The sequence below is a fragment of the Lathyrus oleraceus genome, chromosome 3 (assembly GCF_024323335.1).
Source record: "Lathyrus oleraceus cultivar Zhongwan6 chromosome 3, CAAS_Psat_ZW6_1.0, whole genome shotgun sequence".
NCBI lineage: Eukaryota > Viridiplantae > Streptophyta > Magnoliopsida > Fabales > Fabaceae > Lathyrus > Lathyrus oleraceus.
In genome coordinates, this window is record NC_066581.1 from 343127384 (window position 1) to 343146601 (window position 19218).

At 37.6% G+C, this 19218-nt stretch overlaps 1 protein-coding gene across 1 annotated transcript; it reads left to right on the forward strand.

Annotated features, from left to right (window-relative positions):
* The first annotated feature begins 14599 nt into the window (after positions 1–14599).
* On the forward strand, positions 14600–18653 carry LOC127127558 (phosphatidylinositol:ceramide inositolphosphotransferase 1). The gene is made up of 12 exons (XM_051056767.1): positions 14600–15231; positions 15312–15401; positions 15811–15897; positions 15981–16049; positions 16143–16223; positions 16353–16424; positions 16531–16591; positions 16674–16776; positions 16919–17014; positions 17533–17579; positions 17664–17791; positions 18220–18653. Exons 1-12 carry the CDS (start codon positions 15100–15102, stop codon positions 18298–18300), a joined length of 1047 nt encoding a protein of 348 aa, XP_050912724.1. The 5' UTR covers positions 14600–15099; the 3' UTR covers positions 18301–18653.
* Positions 18654–19218: the final 565 nt, after the last annotated feature.

Below are 19218 nucleotides of genomic sequence, written 5' to 3' on the forward strand. Positions count from 1 at the left end.
CGGGTGTGCCGTGCAGCTCTCATAAGATCATCTAAACCAAAGATCCGGGAAAGAAAGGTCACCGAAGTCAACAGCTCAAAAGAGGTAACCCAACCAAAGTGGACTACTCCACCCGGAAGAGCTCTCTCAAAAGAACCTCGTCCGACTGTGGTATGTCATGTCGCAACAACATGCTAATCCCACATGTGAGACAACATGAGACCATGCTAATCCTAGGTGTATACTCGGGCCTGGGTTTTAGCCCCACTCAGAACACCCACCCCAAATCAGAGGAACCACACCTGTCCAGAATCCAGCACAGTGATAATATGATGCATGCAAACATATATGCAAATATATACAATCACAGTATAATAATCATAAATGCAATAAATAAAACAGTAAAAGCAACCCAAACTACCCTAAAGAGCGCTAGGATTGACTCGCTTAGGGAAGATGGACCAGCAAGAGGTCAACTTGTGTCCCCAGCAGAGTCGCCAGCTGTCGCAACGCGAAAAACAACCGGCGGAAAAAAATACAGAGTCGCCACCGACGCTATTCATCCTATGACGGAAAGGGAGCGCAAGACTAACCTAAGAAAGGGAAAGGAACGGTCTTACGACCAGAGATTACAAGGTACGGGAGTCGGTTACGCAAGGGGAAGGTATTAGCACCCCTCACGTCCGTCGTACTCGACGGGATCCACGCTCAAAAGATAGCTCAAAGGAAAGGATAAGGTTGCTGCTAATAAACTGCTCAAAAAACTGCACAAACTGGAATGATAAACAGGTGAAAGAAGATGGAGGAAGTGGACTCGGCAGGATGTCGCATCCTGGGCCTACGTAGTTTGTCAGAAACAAACATCAGAGTCAACGTAGTTCGGGGAAGGGAGGCATGCTCGCTAAGACATCGCATCTTATGCCTACGTATCTTCTCTATCCAGAGGAGAATCAGAGCACTCGTAGCTCGGCTAACGCACACCGAAACAAGACACCAAAAAGAGACGCTGAGACGTCAAAAGAAACACGTAAAAGGAAACAGACTGCCAATACATGGACTTACGCCCGACTCCTAACAACACAAAGGAAACAGAGTGCCAATACATAGACTTACGCCCGACTCCTAACAACAACAAACAAAAGGAAACAGAATGCCAATACATGGACTTACATCCGACTCCCAACAATAACAAACGCTAACCATCGAACACCCAAGAAAAAGGTTCTCCGTGTGAACCATAACAAAGTAACCAAATATCCAAAGATGAACCCCAAGTGAGTGACAACCGTCACAAATGAACCCCAAGTGAGTGACAACCGTCACAAATGAACCCCAAAGATGATAACCATCATCACAAATGAACCCCAAGTGAGTGACCGCCGTCACAAATGAACCCCAAGTGAGTGACAACCGTCACAAATGAACCCCAAGTGAGTGACAACCGTCACAAATGAACCCCAAAGATGATAACCATCATCACAAATGAACCCCAATATGAACCCCAAATGAGTAACAGAAGAAAACCCCAAGGTATAAACATACCACACACACACACACGCTGAACAAACGAGTACTCACACCACAACAAAGAAGAGGGTGAACACGCAGAGACTCACAAAAAAGGGTGAACACACAAAAAAACAAAAGGGTGAACAAACACAAAACAAAGAAAAAGGTTGCCCGGAGAGATTTCGCTCAATCTCTTACCTACGTATCTCATCTGGTATGAGAATCAGGGCGACGTAGTTCCCCTTAACAGGGGAAAAAGGGAGACAACAAACTAATAGGGAGACTGACTCGAGCCTAATAGTTGTCACAAAAAAGAAAAGGTTGAAAAAGGTTGCCCGAAGAGATCTCGCTCGATCTCCTTCCTACGTATCTCATCTGGTATGAGAATCAGGGCGATGTAGTTCCCCTTAACAGGGGAAAAAGGGAGACAACAAACTAATAGGGAGACTGACTCGAGCCTAATAGTTATCACAAAAAAGAAAAGGTTGCCCGGAGAGATTTCGCTCAATCTCCTGCCTACGTATCTCATCTGGTATGAGAATCAGGGCGACGTAGTTCCCCTTAACAGGGGTAAAACTCTCCTAACCAGAGACCAGGGAAATAACAAACTAATAGGGAGACTGACTCGAGCCTAATAGTTGTCATGCAAACAATATCCCTAGGTTGAGGCCTCTAACATGCATCCTACTCGCTCTGGAAGCGATTCAACTCAAACAACAAATAAACATCAACACAAGTGAACAAGCATCACACACTATATCCATACAAGAGGCCCAAACAATGGGTGGGCTTTAGTCAAGAGGGGTCATATCAACCTCGACAAACAAGCCAAACTGTAAGGGTAATCAAGTGAGCTCTTAACCACTGACATTGAACGTCAGGGTGAGCAGATCAAAATGGTAATGAGGATGAGACCTCATAGCTCTTAACCCTGGCCTGGGTGAGCTCATGACATAGAAAGCGTGGGGATCCAAAAAGAGGGACTCTATTCCACTTGACAGACTCTGGACAAAGATCTTGGGTACATGTTCAGAAGCATCAGCATGTAGTGCGAGCATAATGAACGACACACTGAATAACGGGGGATTGGCTACTAATCCCTTTTATCCGTCAATTGCCTCTTCACTTAGGAGGACTTATCAAGTAACACATGCCTCATCTTGGAGGTCTTTGGCACAAATGTAAACAAACACAAACAGAGCCTCTTAAGGAGGACTTCCAGCAAAATGCCTGCCAAAAAGGTGACAGGACTTCCAGACTACATGGAGTAAGAGGCTAACTACCTCAGTGGTGTATCAACCACACTCCAAAGCTTAAGCAAAAGCAAAGCTAGCAAGCAACTAATGTACCTGTACAAAAGCTAAACAGTTAATATCTCAATCAGAAAACCAACAATCAAACAGTGGAACTTTCCAATATTTACAACTCAATGAACAATGCTCAAGCATTCATGTGAACTCAAGAGCTCACTTAGAACCTACAAAACAACAATAGTTAGTACTCAAAGGCATTTGCATCTCACAAAGTGAGAACAAATCCAACCATTAATGCTAAATGTCCAAACCTGAAACACAAAGCACAATTAGTTTATGTACAAAACACTAGTACAAAGACTAAGTTCAAAACCAAACCAAATGATCAAAACAGAACCCAATCTTTCACATAATGCACATTCAAACAATCAATAAGATGTCCTCAAAAGGACCAGCATCAAATCACCAAGCAAGTGCATCAAATGATCCATGTAATGCAATGACAAACAATATGCACAAAATGGACATCCTAATTAGAAAATCCAAATCAAAACAGAAAAGCATGCAATGACCTTGAAATTTTTTATGCAAGTTTCTCATGTCATGAACAAGCAATGTGCAAAATATCAAATCCAGAAAAGTTCAAATGATAGGTGAACAAAAATGCACAAATGCAATGTCCAAAATGTGACACAAATTGTCACATTACATCTTCATGTGTCAAAAACAATGATAGCATATGAGAAAAAAATCCAAAACAATTATCAAAAATCATATCATGAGTGAAGATCAATCATACAAAAAATCAGATCAATTGGATCAAAGATAAGGATTCCACAAAGCATTGAATGCAACATATCAAATTGGCATAAGGTTCAATCAAAAATTCACAAATAAAAATCCAGCAAACAACAAATCATGAAAATAATACCATAAAAAACTAGACATTAAAACAAGACTATGAAAAAAAACTGGAGTTAATTTGGATCATTTTTCTATTTTTTATGAATTTTAGAAGATGAACAAAATAAAATGAAATATTGAATGAAATAGAGGGAAATGTATATATTTGAATTAAACCAGAATTAATCAGGACCATCAGATGAGGCACGCAAAACAGATCTAAGGCTCATATTTAAACATCCAAAACGCACAACATCACTTAATACAATCAACATACATATCAGCGAGTCGAATGCACACATGGCAAGTCAAAGGCATCAGAACCAATCAAACGGACATGCAAGCAATACAATCAGCGGCCACACAAGCTAAATGAAATGCAACGTTTCATTAAATGATTTGGCACGCAACGTCATCAGTCAAACGCACACTCAACACAGTCAAACGAATCATGGCCAATGGAATATACACGAAGCGCTCGCATGGCAGCCACATAAGCAAAGCCCTAACAAATAACCAGACGCCGGAGCTGTAGCTCCGGTCGTCTTCTCCGGTAGGATTCCGGCGGAGATTCAACAACATTTTTCCAGAAATCATCAAATTATATATCACTCGACCCGTATTTCAACCAGGAGTCCAAATATCATAATCATTTCATCTAATTCCACATGTATTTTCCAGATCGAGCAAAAACATTTTTGACATCAAAACTTTAAGTTCATCATACATGCTCAATATTCATCCATTTTCGAATCTAAACATATCGGCATGCTCAGCTAAGTGAGATCTACAGTTCTATAACAAGAAAACAGCAAAAAGAGATGATCGATTTCTCACTTACTTGAAATGCAGTTCTCTGAATTCGTGTCCTCAGGCTCTCAAAATATCCAGATCTTCTTCCTTAACCCTGCCTTGAAGCTTTGTGCAAGAATCACCACTTGAAACCACCTGGATCTTCTTCAATTTCAGAAATCCATTTCCATGAAAGTGCACTCGATCTGCTCGAAATCCAGCTCAATTGTCCAATCCAGATGATGATTCTTGCTCAGAATTACACCAGGAGCAAGAATATGCAAAGAGATTTGGTGTTTGTGTGAAGAAAATTGAATTTCGAAGAGAGAGAAAAATGGAGGGAAAATGAAAATTCTAGATCTGAAATTCTGTTATGGAGGTTATGGATTAGGGTTTCAGCTTTTATATGGTGTGCTAATGACACTGAAAATTCAATTAGGCTTTGGTTAATCATGATTAAGGAGTTATAAGGAAAATTGTAAAAAATGCATATTAAGCTCATGTAACCATATTGCACGTGCCAAATCTCATGCAATGCTTGGAATTCACTCCAAATTATCCCATGGTCCTGATGGAATCATTAAATTGCTTGTACCATAAGCCAAATTCAAATTGTGGAATTTCCCTCCGAAATGAACATGAATGAAATAGTGAACATACAAGCTTCTCCCATGCATGGCAATGGTTCATTTGAAAAGTATTGGTCATGAGGAGTATTTTGAAAAAAGAATGGACCAAATTGGACTTTTGTACCAAAAGTTATGCCATTTTGAATTTCCATGCACACCTTGTGATCACACGACCATAACTTCTCAACCATTCATCATATGGACATGAATTAGGACTTTTTAGAAAGGGGAGACAAAGATCTACAACTTTCATGTTCACCAAAATTCCATTTGAAACTTCTTTGATCTTGAAAAGTCAAGTTGAATGTGGACCAAAAACTTGGCAAATTAGGAAACTTTGAATTACAGGTCACTTTCCATTTTTGGTAACTTTTTCCATGATCTTTGAATCTTCAAGATGAATGTTTAAAATGATGAATGGACCTCTTTTGAACATGATTGAGGTGTCTCAACTCATTTCCCCACCTCATAGCCCTCAGTTGACTGCACAGTTGACTTTTGGTCCTCAGATGACCTTGAGATGTCTTGATGATGATAGAACCATGATGATGGTGATATATCCTTGCAAACAAGATGATGCTCAAGATCTTTGAAGAATCAAGAAACCCTAATTGAAGCCCATATCCTCAGACGGTTGATGATCAATTCCCAGAGACCCTTAGGCTTGAATCATGTAACCTCTCATCTTCTGAAAAGACTTTGGAGGATGACTTTCTTGTTTTCATATGATATGCAAAATGCAACGCCTAATGTCCTAAAATGAAATGCAATGTGTCAAACTAGTCCCAAGAAGAGGAGGGTAAATTTTGAGGTGTTACAGGTTGGTTGAAGGTTAACTCTTATTGATGGTTCCATTTTTATACATTTATTTGTGAATATATGCAATGTTTTTTTAAGTAAAATTTATTAAAAAGATGATTTATAAAAAATATTCTAAAAAATACGTGAATATTTTAAAGCCCGCCGACCCGCCACTTTGGCGGGACAAGCCAAATTTTAAAGCCCAATTTCACTTAGCCGACTTGTTCGCCCCGCCCTTTTTTGGCGGGCTTAAGGTGGAGCGGGACGGACTGTCTGTTTTGTCACCCTTACTTGAGATATTGAAGAAATTTAAAATATAGTATTATAATGCTGCCATTACTCCAGCTGAACTGATGGGAAAATAGCAAGTGTACTATTTTTCTCACTGTAGTAATAAAAGGGAAATTCCCCGTTTGTCGATCTCAAGGACTGCTTGACGATACAGAGTTTATAGATTGTTTCAATTAGACAAAAGCCTTTGGTTTTTGTGTTGTGAGTAATTATACTACCAATTGCAAATAAATAAAACAAGTAAAAGGTTGAACAAGAGACAAATGAGAGAAGATTGCTAGGGTTCGGTGAATGAAACTTCCTGTAACAGATATAATTTATGAAAGTTTAGACAATATTCCTGTCCAATTAATTCCGGTCCTCAAAGGTATCTATTCCTAATTCCTTAGTGAAAAGACCTTTGATTATGTAACCTAATTACTATGTCCATAAATAATTAAGTTCATACTCAAGCATTCAAATATCAAGAATTACCGGTCAGATAGAAAATCCCTAGTCCTAGGTTATTTTTACTATCCAAAGTTCTTATCCAGATCAATGAATAATCGCTGTCCAGCTTAAACTATTCATATTAATCATCATTCGTTGGTCCGACGAATAAAGCATAAAGAACGGTAATAAGAACAAATCAATGGAAAAGAAGAAATAGTCAATGCACTCATAAACATAAAATCCGTCACATTCAGAATCAGGGTCACCCCCTTAGCAATGGGGGGTTTAGCTACTCATAATTGAAATAAAAACAAAGATTAACATTGTTGTCATTACAGAATTTCGTGAGGAATCAATCTTCAATCGTCGGAAAACTCTTGAACATATGAATCCTCTGATAAACGTGGAGTCTCCAGCTCTCAAAACGCGTCTTTTTTCTCTCCAAAATCGTCCAACCCCCGGAAAATCGTGTTCTCCCCTCTAAATAGCTATGCAGTTGGGCTTTTCCTGATTTTGGGGGCCATACGCGTATTGCCCAGTCTGGTACGCGTATTGCCCAGTCTGGTACGCGTATCACCAGTTTGGTACGCGTATCACCAGAAGCTTGTCTTTTTGCTTGATTTTCAACCCCTCTGGGCATTTGCGTATGCTACGCGTATTGGGAAGGTCCATACGCGTATCAAGTAAGGCCATACGCGTATGGCCAGTAGATTCTCCAAGAATTTGGTTTTTTCTTCCTTTTTCTTGCTCGGGCTTAATTTGGCATCTGACGTTTGATCCCCTGAGCTTCCAGACTACTTTTTGACCTGCTAACATACCCAAAAGTGTAAAATATCCTCAAGAAATTCATAAGTAACAACATACTTCATATTATAGAATTGAGCTTATATCTAACTAAAAATGCTTCAGTTTACGCAGTTTACCTGACTTATTTACGGTTAAACAGTGGAATGTCTAGCATAAATGGTGACTGATCACAACCCCAAACTTAGCTTGTTGCTTGTCCTCAAGTAACATTTTATTACCATACGATCATGTCACCCCAAACTTACTGTAAAACAGTTCTTACCACAATACTGCTGAAATCTTTCGCACTGGACCTCTTGCTGTTTTTTCAGGTTTTCTGATTCTTCCACATGGCCAACGAGCTAGAAACTCTTTCCCTCATTGATATGACTTTACCTGTCAGCTTATATCACACTCTCACCAAGTCTCTCTGGGTTAAAGTGTTATCACTTTCAAATCACAATATGCAATATCAAATCAGAAGTTTGAATAAATTCTCTCATCCTATCAACATGTACAATCACACACACTTTTTGAGGTCTTTTTGGGTTGTAACGGGGCTTTGGTTTAGGTAGGGTATGAAATTGGAACAACGGTTTTTGGGTCTTTTGGTTCAGAGTACATGAAATCATTCTCTCACTACGTTTCTTTCCTATTATTCCTGTAGGGTTTTGCAATCCTCTTTTCCTTTTATCTATAGTGAATGTAGCATTTTTCAAAAGCTGTTCTTTTATTGTTTTTCGCTTTTCTCTTTCTTTCTTTTCATGTTGTTGTTGTTTTTCTTTTTTTTTTCTTCTTTTTTTTTCTTTTTTTTTCTTTCTTTTATACGACATTCACTTACTATTCACGTACTGCAAAGCTACCCCAAACTTAAAGGTTGCTATTCCAACATCAACCCCAAACTTAGATAGAAACGTAGAGATGAAATCAATCCTCACATACTCTGAACAGGGTAGGATAGGTACAAGGTCATGGCTTTAGAAAAACGGGTATATCAGAAATAAATGATTAACAGGCTCAACAGGGTAGGATAGGTACAAGGTCAAGGATTTAGAAAAAAAAACGGGTATATCAAAAATAAATGATTAACAGGCTCAACAGGGTAAAACAATGGATAATAATAATAATGGGATGGCTAGAAAGGCTCTAGGTGATAAACAAAAAACATGCCTCAGTGTGTGTAGTCGTACAGCTAATAATAACAAAAGAACATACGCAAACTAAGATTGATAAAGACATACCTGATATCTCTCATATGATGATAAGTGTTTGGCTTTTTATGATCTCACCAGGACGGTTTAAGCTGACTTGTTCTATCATACCTCTGAGTTCAAAGCTCATGCTCGTGGTTTTGATGTTAATCTTAACCAGTGCGTCCAATCATAAACAACAGTATCTACAGTCAGGGGACTGAAAGAGAGGACGCCCAAGTATTTGGTGTAAGTGATCAAGAAACCCAATAGCCAGACATAGTCACGTATCTAACGAAATAAACAGGAAAATGGAGGTAAACCAAATCAAATTCATTAGATTAAGCCAACCCATAATAGGTGATTACATCAAAGCAACATAAAATAAAAACTGAATAAACCAAAAAGAAAAATACACAAAGAAATTTCAAACCTCCCTTGGGTTGCCTCCCAAGCAGCGCTTCGTTTAACGTCGCATGGCTCGACGGGACACCTCATACTCAGATGAGTTTAACAGTTTCAATTGGTCCCCCTTCACCGGGATCATATGGTTTCAACCTCTGACCATTAACCTTGAAGGTGTCGCCATTCTTCTCATTTAAAACACCAATACCACTTTTATGTTTCTTCAGTACCTTTTCATCTTCTAATTCTGGTGAAGATCTCAGATCCTCCCACCTGCGTGGTTTGTATTTCCTCCAAGGGGTTTGTGTGTCCAGCATAGCAAGCACTTCTTTTTCTTTTTCCTCATCCTTCTCCTCCATCTCTCTGACCGACAGACTAAGAACTCTTTCTAACGGTAATTCAGGAAACTTTCTTTGAATTGTGCTAGTTACAATTTGATCAATCACTTCCACGGAGTGGTTTGTACACATATTCTCTTTATATTTCATAGTATCTCGGACATCAATTCTGAGCTCTTCATCATACACCTTTAGGGTCATGGTACCTTCCTCCATATCTATATTGCATCTCCCTGTTTCTAAGAAAGGTCTGCCCAGAATCAGAGGTATCTCTTCATCTTCTGGCATTTCCAAAATTACAAAATCAACAGGAAAAACAAATTTATCAACTTTGACCAGAACATCCTCAACTACCCCAAAAGGTCTCTTCACTGAGTGGTCAGCAAATTGAAGTGTCATTCTGGTATCTTGAACATTTCCAATTCCTAGCTTCCTGTAAATAGACAAAGGCATAAGGCTAACACTAGCCCCCAAATCAATCAGCGCCCTTTTAAAAGACCTATCTCCAATGGTACACGGGATAGTCACAGAACCTCTATCTGGCTTCTTCACTGGAATCTTCATACCCTGCAAAATAGCACTACAAGTTTCAGTTAGTATAACAGGGTCAGTGTCAGTGGTGCGCTTCTTGGAGATGATGTCTTTCATGAATTTCGCGTAGATAGGCATCTGCTCGAGTGCCTCAGAGAATGGAATATTGATTTCTAATTTCCTGAACAACTCCATGAATTTTTGAAAATTTTTCTCATCTTGCTTCTTCTTTTTGTTTCTTTGTGGGAAAGGAAGCTTAATGATAGGTTTTGGTTCAGGGAGCTTTTCTTGTACCACTGGCGGTGTTACAATTTCTTCCTCAGATGGTGTCTTGTTTTCTAAGATTTCCAGGCCCACTTCAAGCAACTGATCTTCTTCTTCATCCTTCTTCTTACGATCTTCAACATATCTTCCGCTTCTTGTTGTTACCGCACTCACATTATGGTGCTCCCTCGGATTTGTCACTGTTGCACTAGGTAATGCGCCCGGTGTTTGAAAATTTGTTATCTGTTGTGCTATCTGACCCAATTGAATCTCCAGATTTTTAATGGATGCATTGGTGCTCTTCTGATTATTCCTGGTCTCCTCCTGAAATTGCATATTCTGAGTTGCCATCTTCTCTATAGCAATCTCCCAATCCGCTTTCTTCGGTATTTGTTGCTGATAGGGTTGCTGTTGCGATTGAAATTGTGGTTGGTAAGGTGGTTGTTATTGTGGAGGTCCTTGATTCTGAATATTACCTTGCTGATCTTTCCAAGAGAAATTAGGATGATTTTTCCACCCCGAATTATATGTATTTGAGTAGGGATTATTTTGCCTCAGGTAATTTATAGCTTGCACTTGTTCTGCGGTTGCAACACAATGCATGGTAAAGTGTGGTCCACTACAAATCTCACAAATCATGGTCGGAACCGGTTGAACTTGAGCAACAGTCTGGGTCCCTACATTCATAGCTTTCAATCTTCTTTCAACCTCAGCTGCAATCTGGTCTTCCATTTTCACTACCTGATTTGCTAATTTCAAGTCAATTTTTCCCTCCGGCTGATTTACAGTACGGTCATATAATTCCAAATGCTCATTTGCTGCAATAGCTTCGATGATTTTTTTTGATACCGGTTGCTGTAGAAAAATTAGACGAGCCACCGGCAGCTGTATCAATGAGCTACTTAGTTCTCATCTTCAGCCCGTTTACAAAATTCTGCATTTGTTCAGTTTCATCCAGATTATGTGTAGGACATGCAACTAAACATCTCTTGAATCTTTTGTATGCATCTCCGAGTGTCTCTCCTTCTTTCTGTTTAAAATTCACAATGTCATACCTCTTACGGATATACACAGAAGCAGGAAAATACTCATTCAAGAATGCTGTTTCCATTTGTTGCCATGTAGTAATGCTTCCTGCAGGTAGGGAATAAAACCATTCCTCAGCGTCCTCAGATAACGTGAATGGAAACATGACCAATCTCTTTGCCTCTTCAGAATGCCCATCAATTTTTAATGATGTAGTCATAGTAAGAAACCTCTGCAGATGCTTGTTTGCATCCTCATTGATCTTTCCTGCAAAAGGTTTGCTTTCTAACTGACAGATAGTTGAGGGGTGTAACTGGAAGTGAGCAACATTAACAGGTTGGTTAACAATGGTCAACCGCACTGCTGGGTTATTCTGTCTGCCATAGTCACCTAAAAGTCTTTCCGCTGGGGGTGGGTCTGCAGCCATGTTAACAGTGTCTGGATGTGAATATGTGTCTGACTCAGATTTTTCGGAGTGAACAGAAGCTGGTGTTCTAGGTGTGGCCGGTTCTTCGGTGTCAGAATTTGCCAGTTTCTTTCTTCTAGCTTCTCTGAGCTTTGCACGCAATGTTCTCTCTGGTTCTGCGTCAAAATGAAAATCAGCTGAGGCCTTACCTCGCATACACAGATTAGAAAGAAATTAGTTATAATAACAATAAAAATAAAAAATAAAATTAGCAGTAAATAAAATTTTGGATGCAGAGCAACAAAATTCTAATTGAAAATAAATTAATAAACTCTATTATCTTTGGCAGTCCCCGGCAACGGCGCCAAAAACTTGATGGGAAAATAGCAAGTGTACTATTTTTCTCACTGTAGTAATAAAAGGGAAATTCCCCGTTTGTCGATCTCAAGGACTGCTTGACGATACAGAGTTTATAGATTGTTTCAATTAGACAAAAGCCTTTGGTTTTTGTGTTGTGAGTAATTATACTACCAATTGCAAATAAATAAAACAAGTAAAAGGTTGAACAAGAGACAAATGAGAGAAGATTGCTTGGGTTCGGTGAATGAAACTTCCTGTAACAGATATAATTTATGAAAGTTTAGACAATATTCCTGTCCAATTAATTCCGGTCCTCAAGGGTATCTATTCCTAATTCCTTAGTGAAAAGACCTTTGATTATGTAACCTAATTACTATGTCCATAAATGATTAAGTTCATACTCAAGCATTCAAATATCAAGAATTACCGGTCAGATAGAAAATCTCTAGTCCTAGGTTATTTTTACTATCCAAAGTTCTTATCCAGATCAATGAATAATCGCTGTCCAGCTTAAACTATTCATATTAATCATCATTCGTTGGTCCGACGAATAAAGCATAAAGAACGGTAATAAGAACAAACCAATGGAAAAGAAGAAATAGTCAATGCACTCATAAACATAAAATCCGTCACATTCAGAATCAGGGTCACCCCCCTAGCAATGGGGGGTTTAGCTACTCATAATCGAAATAAAAACAAAGATTAACATTGTTGTCATTACAGAATTTCGTGAGGAATCAATCTTCAATCGTCGGAAAACTCTTGAACATATGAATCCTCTGATAAACGTGGAGTCTCCAGCTCTCAAAACGCGTCTTTTTTCTCTCCAAAATCGTCCAACCCCCGGAAAATCGTATTCTCCCCTCTAAATAGCTATGCAGTTGGGTTTTTCCTGATTTTAGGGGCCATACGCGTATTGCCCAGTCTGGTACGCGTATTGCCCAGTCTGGTACGCGTATCACCAGTTTGGTACGCGTATCACCAGAAGCTTGTCTTTTTGCTTGATTTTCAACCCCTCTGGGCATTTGCGTATGCTACGCGTATTGGGAAGGTCCATACGCGTATCAAGTAAGGCCATACGCGTATGGACAGTAGATTCTCCAAGAATTTGGTTTTTTCTTCCTTTTTCTTGCTCGAGCTTAATTTGGCATCTGACGTTTGATCCCCTGAGCTTCCAGACTACTTTTTGACCTGCTAACATACCCAAAAGTGTAAAATATCCTCAAGAAATTCATAAGTAACAACATACTTCATATTATAGAATTGAGCTTATATCTAACTAAAAATGCTTCAGTTTACGCAATTTACCTGACTTATTTACGGTTAAACAGTGGAATGTCTAGCATAAATGGTGACTGATCATGAACCAAGACTGCAATTGTCAAAGAATGAGGACGAACAATATGTTGATCCAACTCAATATAGGAGGTCGATTAGATCCTTGCATTATTTGTGTAATACACGACTGTACTTAACATTTAGTGTCAATATTGTGAGTAAATTCATGGGGAGACCAAAGGTGTCCCATTTGGCAGTAGTCAAGAGGATCCTAAGATATGTCAAAGATTCTGTTGGCTGCAAAATTCTCTTTCCCGTAGCGCATACGAGCATAAAATACAATTTGTTCGATTTTATCGATTCGAATTGGTGCGAAGATAAATATGATCGAAAGTCTACACTTGGATACATCTTAATGTTTGATGGAACACCAATCTCCTGGTATTCGAAGAAGGAACCAGTAGTTTCACTCTCATCTTGTGAGGTCGAGTACATTACTGTTTCGTTATGTGCATGCCAAGTCGTGTGACTTATGAATCTAATGGAGGAGCTGTGCAGTGAGGGTGAGACTGTTATATCTCCTAATTGATAATGTTTATGTGATTAATTTTGCTAAGAACCCAATTGCATATGGAAGGAGCAAGCATATTGAGACGAAGTTTCACTATTTGAGGGAGCTTGTTAATGAAGGAAGGTTACAATTGAGATATTGCAGAAGTGAAGACCAAGTGGCTGATTTATTGACTAAGAGTCATAAATGACGTGTTCAAGAGGTTGAAGATGAACATGAGCATGGAAATTTTGGAGCACTTGAATTTAAGTGGTGTGTTAAAAGCATTTTGAGTAATTCAAGTGTTGTAACCGGTTAACACGAGGGTGTAACCAGTTACAACAGAGACATAAACACTTATGAGGAGCAGAAAAGTGAAAATCTCGAAGATGTAACCGGTTAACATCTGAGATTAACTGGTTACAATTAAATGTAGTTTATTTTTTATGTCAGCTATAATTGGTTAACCAAATGATCTAACCGGTTACTGACCAGAGATTTTGTAATTTTCAGTAGTTACATGTTTTAGATCCCAATCATTTTGTAACACTGGTATAAATACCTTAGAGACATTCTCATCTCAGTTAAATGAATGTAATATAAATGTTATTTTACACCCTCAATTATTTCTTTTTCTCATTTTTCCTCTTTCCCATGTACATTTCAAATTTCTTCACAATTATTCACCAATTTTAAAGTTGAAAGTTTCAACAAAAAATACATTGCATCCTAGTATTATTATTATTTATTTTTATGAATGAATAGTTATATAATTGTACCTTTCTCACCCCTAATCCCACGTTCCCTTCTTTTTCGTCTTCCTATTCAAAAAATCACAATCACGATGTCAAAATTTCAAAAACCAAACTCATTTTTAACTTTTTTTTCTTAATTAAAAAAATGAATATAAAAAAAGCAAGTTGGTTTTGTTGTATATATAGTGTTTATTCTCCTCCTCTTCTCAACTGTCTCCTCCGTGTTCAACTCGCGTGCATTGCAGTCAGACCAAACCGAGAAACCAAAGAGAATTCAGAGAGAGAAAGTACCCAGAAACACAAGAGAGACAAAACCCCTTTCACCATTTTCCAATTTTATCCCTTGCATTTTTCTATCATCTCATTTCTCTCCATCTTAATCTTTCTGGGTTTCACTTTTTCTCCTCAGATCCTCTTCTGTTCTTCACAAATTTTGTTTTTTATTCATTACCGGGTGATTTTGCTTCGTGGGTGTCGGTTTTTCTGTAAAAAGATTCGGTTTTTAATGGTTGGAAAGTGGAAAACGAATTGATTCTTATCTGGGTTTTTTGATGCGATTGTTGTTGGTTTGTTTATAAGGGTAACAATGATGTTGACCTTAAGTGTGCTTTTTTAAGTATTATGGAAGGTGGTCGTTACTCGGTTACGACATCATCATCATCAACATCAACAACATCATCAACATCTTCTTCAATAACAATCTACAATTACAAGAAAAACATGTCACTTTACATTGGTCGTGAGGCTTCCAAGGTTGTTGTCTTTTTTTGTATATAATAATTTTGATATGTTTTTCTCTTCATTAATCTCTGTTTCAATTTTTGGATTTGTAGCTATGGAAGAGAGTTTGTGCAGAGACAACCACAGAAATCAACCTTCTTGTGGAGAATTGGAAGTACCTTCTCGCTGGTTTAGTTTTTCAGGTTTTTTATATCATAATTTTGATCAAATTTATATGAAATTTTACATTGAATTGTACTTTGTTTTTATGGTTACCCTTTTGTGAAAAAGAATCGAGATGTTCTTTTGTGTTGTTTTTCTGTGTTTTGATATTAAAGTAGTTATTAAAGTAGTTTTCACATTTGGTTGTAGAACGTTACTTGAACGTTACAAAAAGTTTTTCATTTTCTCTCATTTTAATTGGCAACTTTTGAGATTTTTTACTTTCTATATCAGGAACAAAGTTTTTCAAATTTTTTATAATACTAATCTTGTAGTTGTAATTCTGCAACTGTGTGATGATATGCGTTCTCAAAACTTTGAAACATTTATTGTTTTTTTTTCATGTAACTGTGAAATCTAAATCAAGATTGAAACTGTTTTTCTATACAGTATATTCATGGTCTGGCTGCAAGAGGAGTTCACTATTTACATAGGCCTGGTCCTACGTTACAGGATCTTGGATTCTTCCTTCTTCCGGTTTGTTATTTTCATCTCTTTTGTCTTTCATAAGAATGTCTTTTGATTTTTGATTTTGATTTTGATGTTTGTGGCTTTTACAGGAGCTTGGCCAAGAAAGAGCTTACATTAGTGAATCTTTGTTTACAATTATCTTTTTATCGTTTTTCCTTGTAAGAATTCTCAACTTGCATTCACTCGCTTCTATGAAGTTTCATTGTTTTATTGAAGTCTTATTAATGTAGTATAAAATCTGTGCGTTGTAGTGGACATTCCATCCTTTCATATTCAAGACCAAAAAGATCTACACAGTTCTAATATGGTGCAGGGTTCTATCTTTCTTAGTTGTAAGTGTTTATAAAGACTACTTAAACTCGTGACTCGCGAGTATGTAGTGTTATAAATTGAATTACAATTCATGTTGATTATGCAATACATGACTGCTTCTTAAAGTCGGGCTCCTCTGTTGACTGCAGGCTGCTCAAGCGCTCCGCATAGTGACATTTTATTCCACGCAACTTCCTGGTCCAAACTACCATTGTCGCGAGGTATAGTTTACGTCCTTGCTAATCAATTGCAGCTTAACTGTTGATTTTCTTCGAGTTTTTTCCTTTAAAATAATTTCTTTAACTCAACACTACTTGTATTATGCAGGGATCTCCACTAGCAACACTGCCTCGTCCGAAAAGCGTGTCTGAAGTGCTCTTGATTAATTGTTAGTAACTTTTGTTTTCGAGTCACTTCCCTTCAATGCCTTTCTTTTTGTATTGGTGCTCATTTTGTTTTCCAATATGCAGTTCCTCACGGCGTGATATATGGATGTGGTGATTTGATATTTTCATCGCACATGATCTTTACTTTAGTCTTTGTTAACACATACCAGAGATATGGCACAAAAAGGTAAATTAACTCAAAAGTTTCTTTTGGTTTTGCGTAATTTTCAAGGTTCAAGTTTTTCAAATGATATAATCGCAACGATCCTTGTTTTGCTTGATTCATTGTTCAATTATGACCCATCGTGATTATTTTTTAACCGCCACAGGTGTATAAAGCAACTAGGATGGGCTCTTACTATCATTCAGAGCTTTTTGATAGTAGCATCTCGCAAACATTATACTGTTGACGTAGTTGTTGCCTGGTAAGGAACATTTCGTGATATGTTTTCATCGCCAATTTATTTCTTGAAATTGTGAAAGTTGGACAATTTGGTTTCTAAAATTAGCAAAACTCCAAAATGATCAATGAAGTTGAAAATCATCAATCATAGTCTCTCCAAGACAACTTTGAGACTGAATTGATCGACAATCGAGATGAAAATTTGCAACGATCCACAATCCTTTTAGAGTTTCATTTTTTTAAAACTTGGCATCCGGTCTTTAGACCGACTAATCCAAGGAAACCAATCCCACAGTCCACTAGCGGGGGGCTTATTTACCCGAGCAAAACTCTGTTTGGACTGATCCAACACATGAATTGTTTGTACCTAGCGGAATTCGAACGGGGAGATCTTGTGAGAAACGGTCCCCCAACCAAGCCTTCAGAGTTTCATTAATTTCAATAACTAACGAAATTTCGGGAACCCTAAAATATGAAGGTTTAAACTGTGGTCCATGTCCTTTGTCTTTATATTTTAACTCATTATTTGGAACCTGACAGGTATACTGTGAATTTGGTGGTATTTTTTATTGAGAAGAAATTACAAGGTTTGTTGTACATAATAATTATACCATGTTTATGTCATTTACTATTTGCAATTGTGTGCTAACATATTTATTCTACAACAACAGAAATGCCAGACAGGACAGCTGCAACACTGTTGCTACCATTAAGCAGCACCAAAGACAACAAAGATGGCAGAAACAAAGAAGAGAATCACAAGTTGTTAAATGGCAATTCTGTTGACCCTTCAGATTGGGTATAATAAAATAATCTATCTACTTGTTTTTTTTTCCATCTCTCCGAGTAAATAGACATATTAGTCCCCAAAACTGATCTCTATAGCATCGACACTTTTAAAAAAAGATTTGTCCGTGTTAGTTTCAGGGTCCGAAACCTACACCGACTGACATTTATGATTACGTTTAATTTATTTATATTTTCAAATTATTACATTTTTGTGTTGAGGTGTCTGGTTTGGTGTCGTGTTTCTGGTGTCCGTGCTTTATAAGATTGACCGGAGTAGTCTCTTGGTGTATCAAGAGGTTCAAGACAAACATAAAGAGACTAAAATGTTATTTTGGAAATTTGAAGGACTAAAATATATATTCCTCTTTTCATAGTGAAGTCACTGTCTTGTGTGGTTATGATATGGACATAACATTGTTATTGTTACTTTGTTTATAGAGACAAAGAACTCAAGCAAATGGCAAGACGCTGGAAGATGGTCATGCACACCATGCTGACTCTGCAAAGAATGGTGCATAAATATAAGAGCTTTTGTTTTTCTGCATCTGGATTGGATTGGAACTTCTGCTGCTGCAACATTGTGTCCTTGGGAAGAAGCTGCAACCTTTCAATTAGTTGAATTTTCTTAACATGGAAATATTAGTAGAAGCCTCTGATTGATTGATTGATTCTGTATTATTATTATTAAGCATATTGTAATTGGGTTGTGCTTCTCTTAACATGCTGCAGCCTTGATCCATTTTCATTGTTTAGCATCCATTAATCCATTAGGTGCTATAGAAAATTTTCCAATTCATATTGCATTAGAGTTCCATTGTGTATAGTCTTTTTGATAACTATTAAAAATAGAGGATTTTTTAATGCACCCTTAATACTTTTTAGTCATTATGTGAAATTATTTAAATGTTTAGTTTTTAGAGATGCATCTCCGGACGTTGGAAATTCTTAATGAATTTTGAAATATTTTGGAGATGCATCTCTGTAACAATTTAAAACATAGATACTCTGAAATTATTATACATGTGAATTGGATTGGATATGCATCTCCATGAATATTACAACGATACATCTCCGTGAATATAATAGAGATACATCTTCGTAATGTCTCATAACTTAGTCTTTCATGTTGTATTTTGTTTATCTGTATTTAAATGAAGACTTAAAATATAACATACGATCGAAAAACAAAAATGTCATACATAAATAAAATACTAATAAATGTTAAAATATCATACAATCGAGAGCAATAAAGTAGCAAGACTGTCAAAATAAAATAAAGATCATAATACTACTACTATATACTAAGACACTACTGTGTATGTCTGACTACCTCTCCTTTACCTCCTCTGTCAGCTCTGCCTCCTCTGCCATCAATCCCACTTCAATGTCCCCGTGCCTTCGTCATGATGGCATCTAAGACATGCCTCACATCAGACC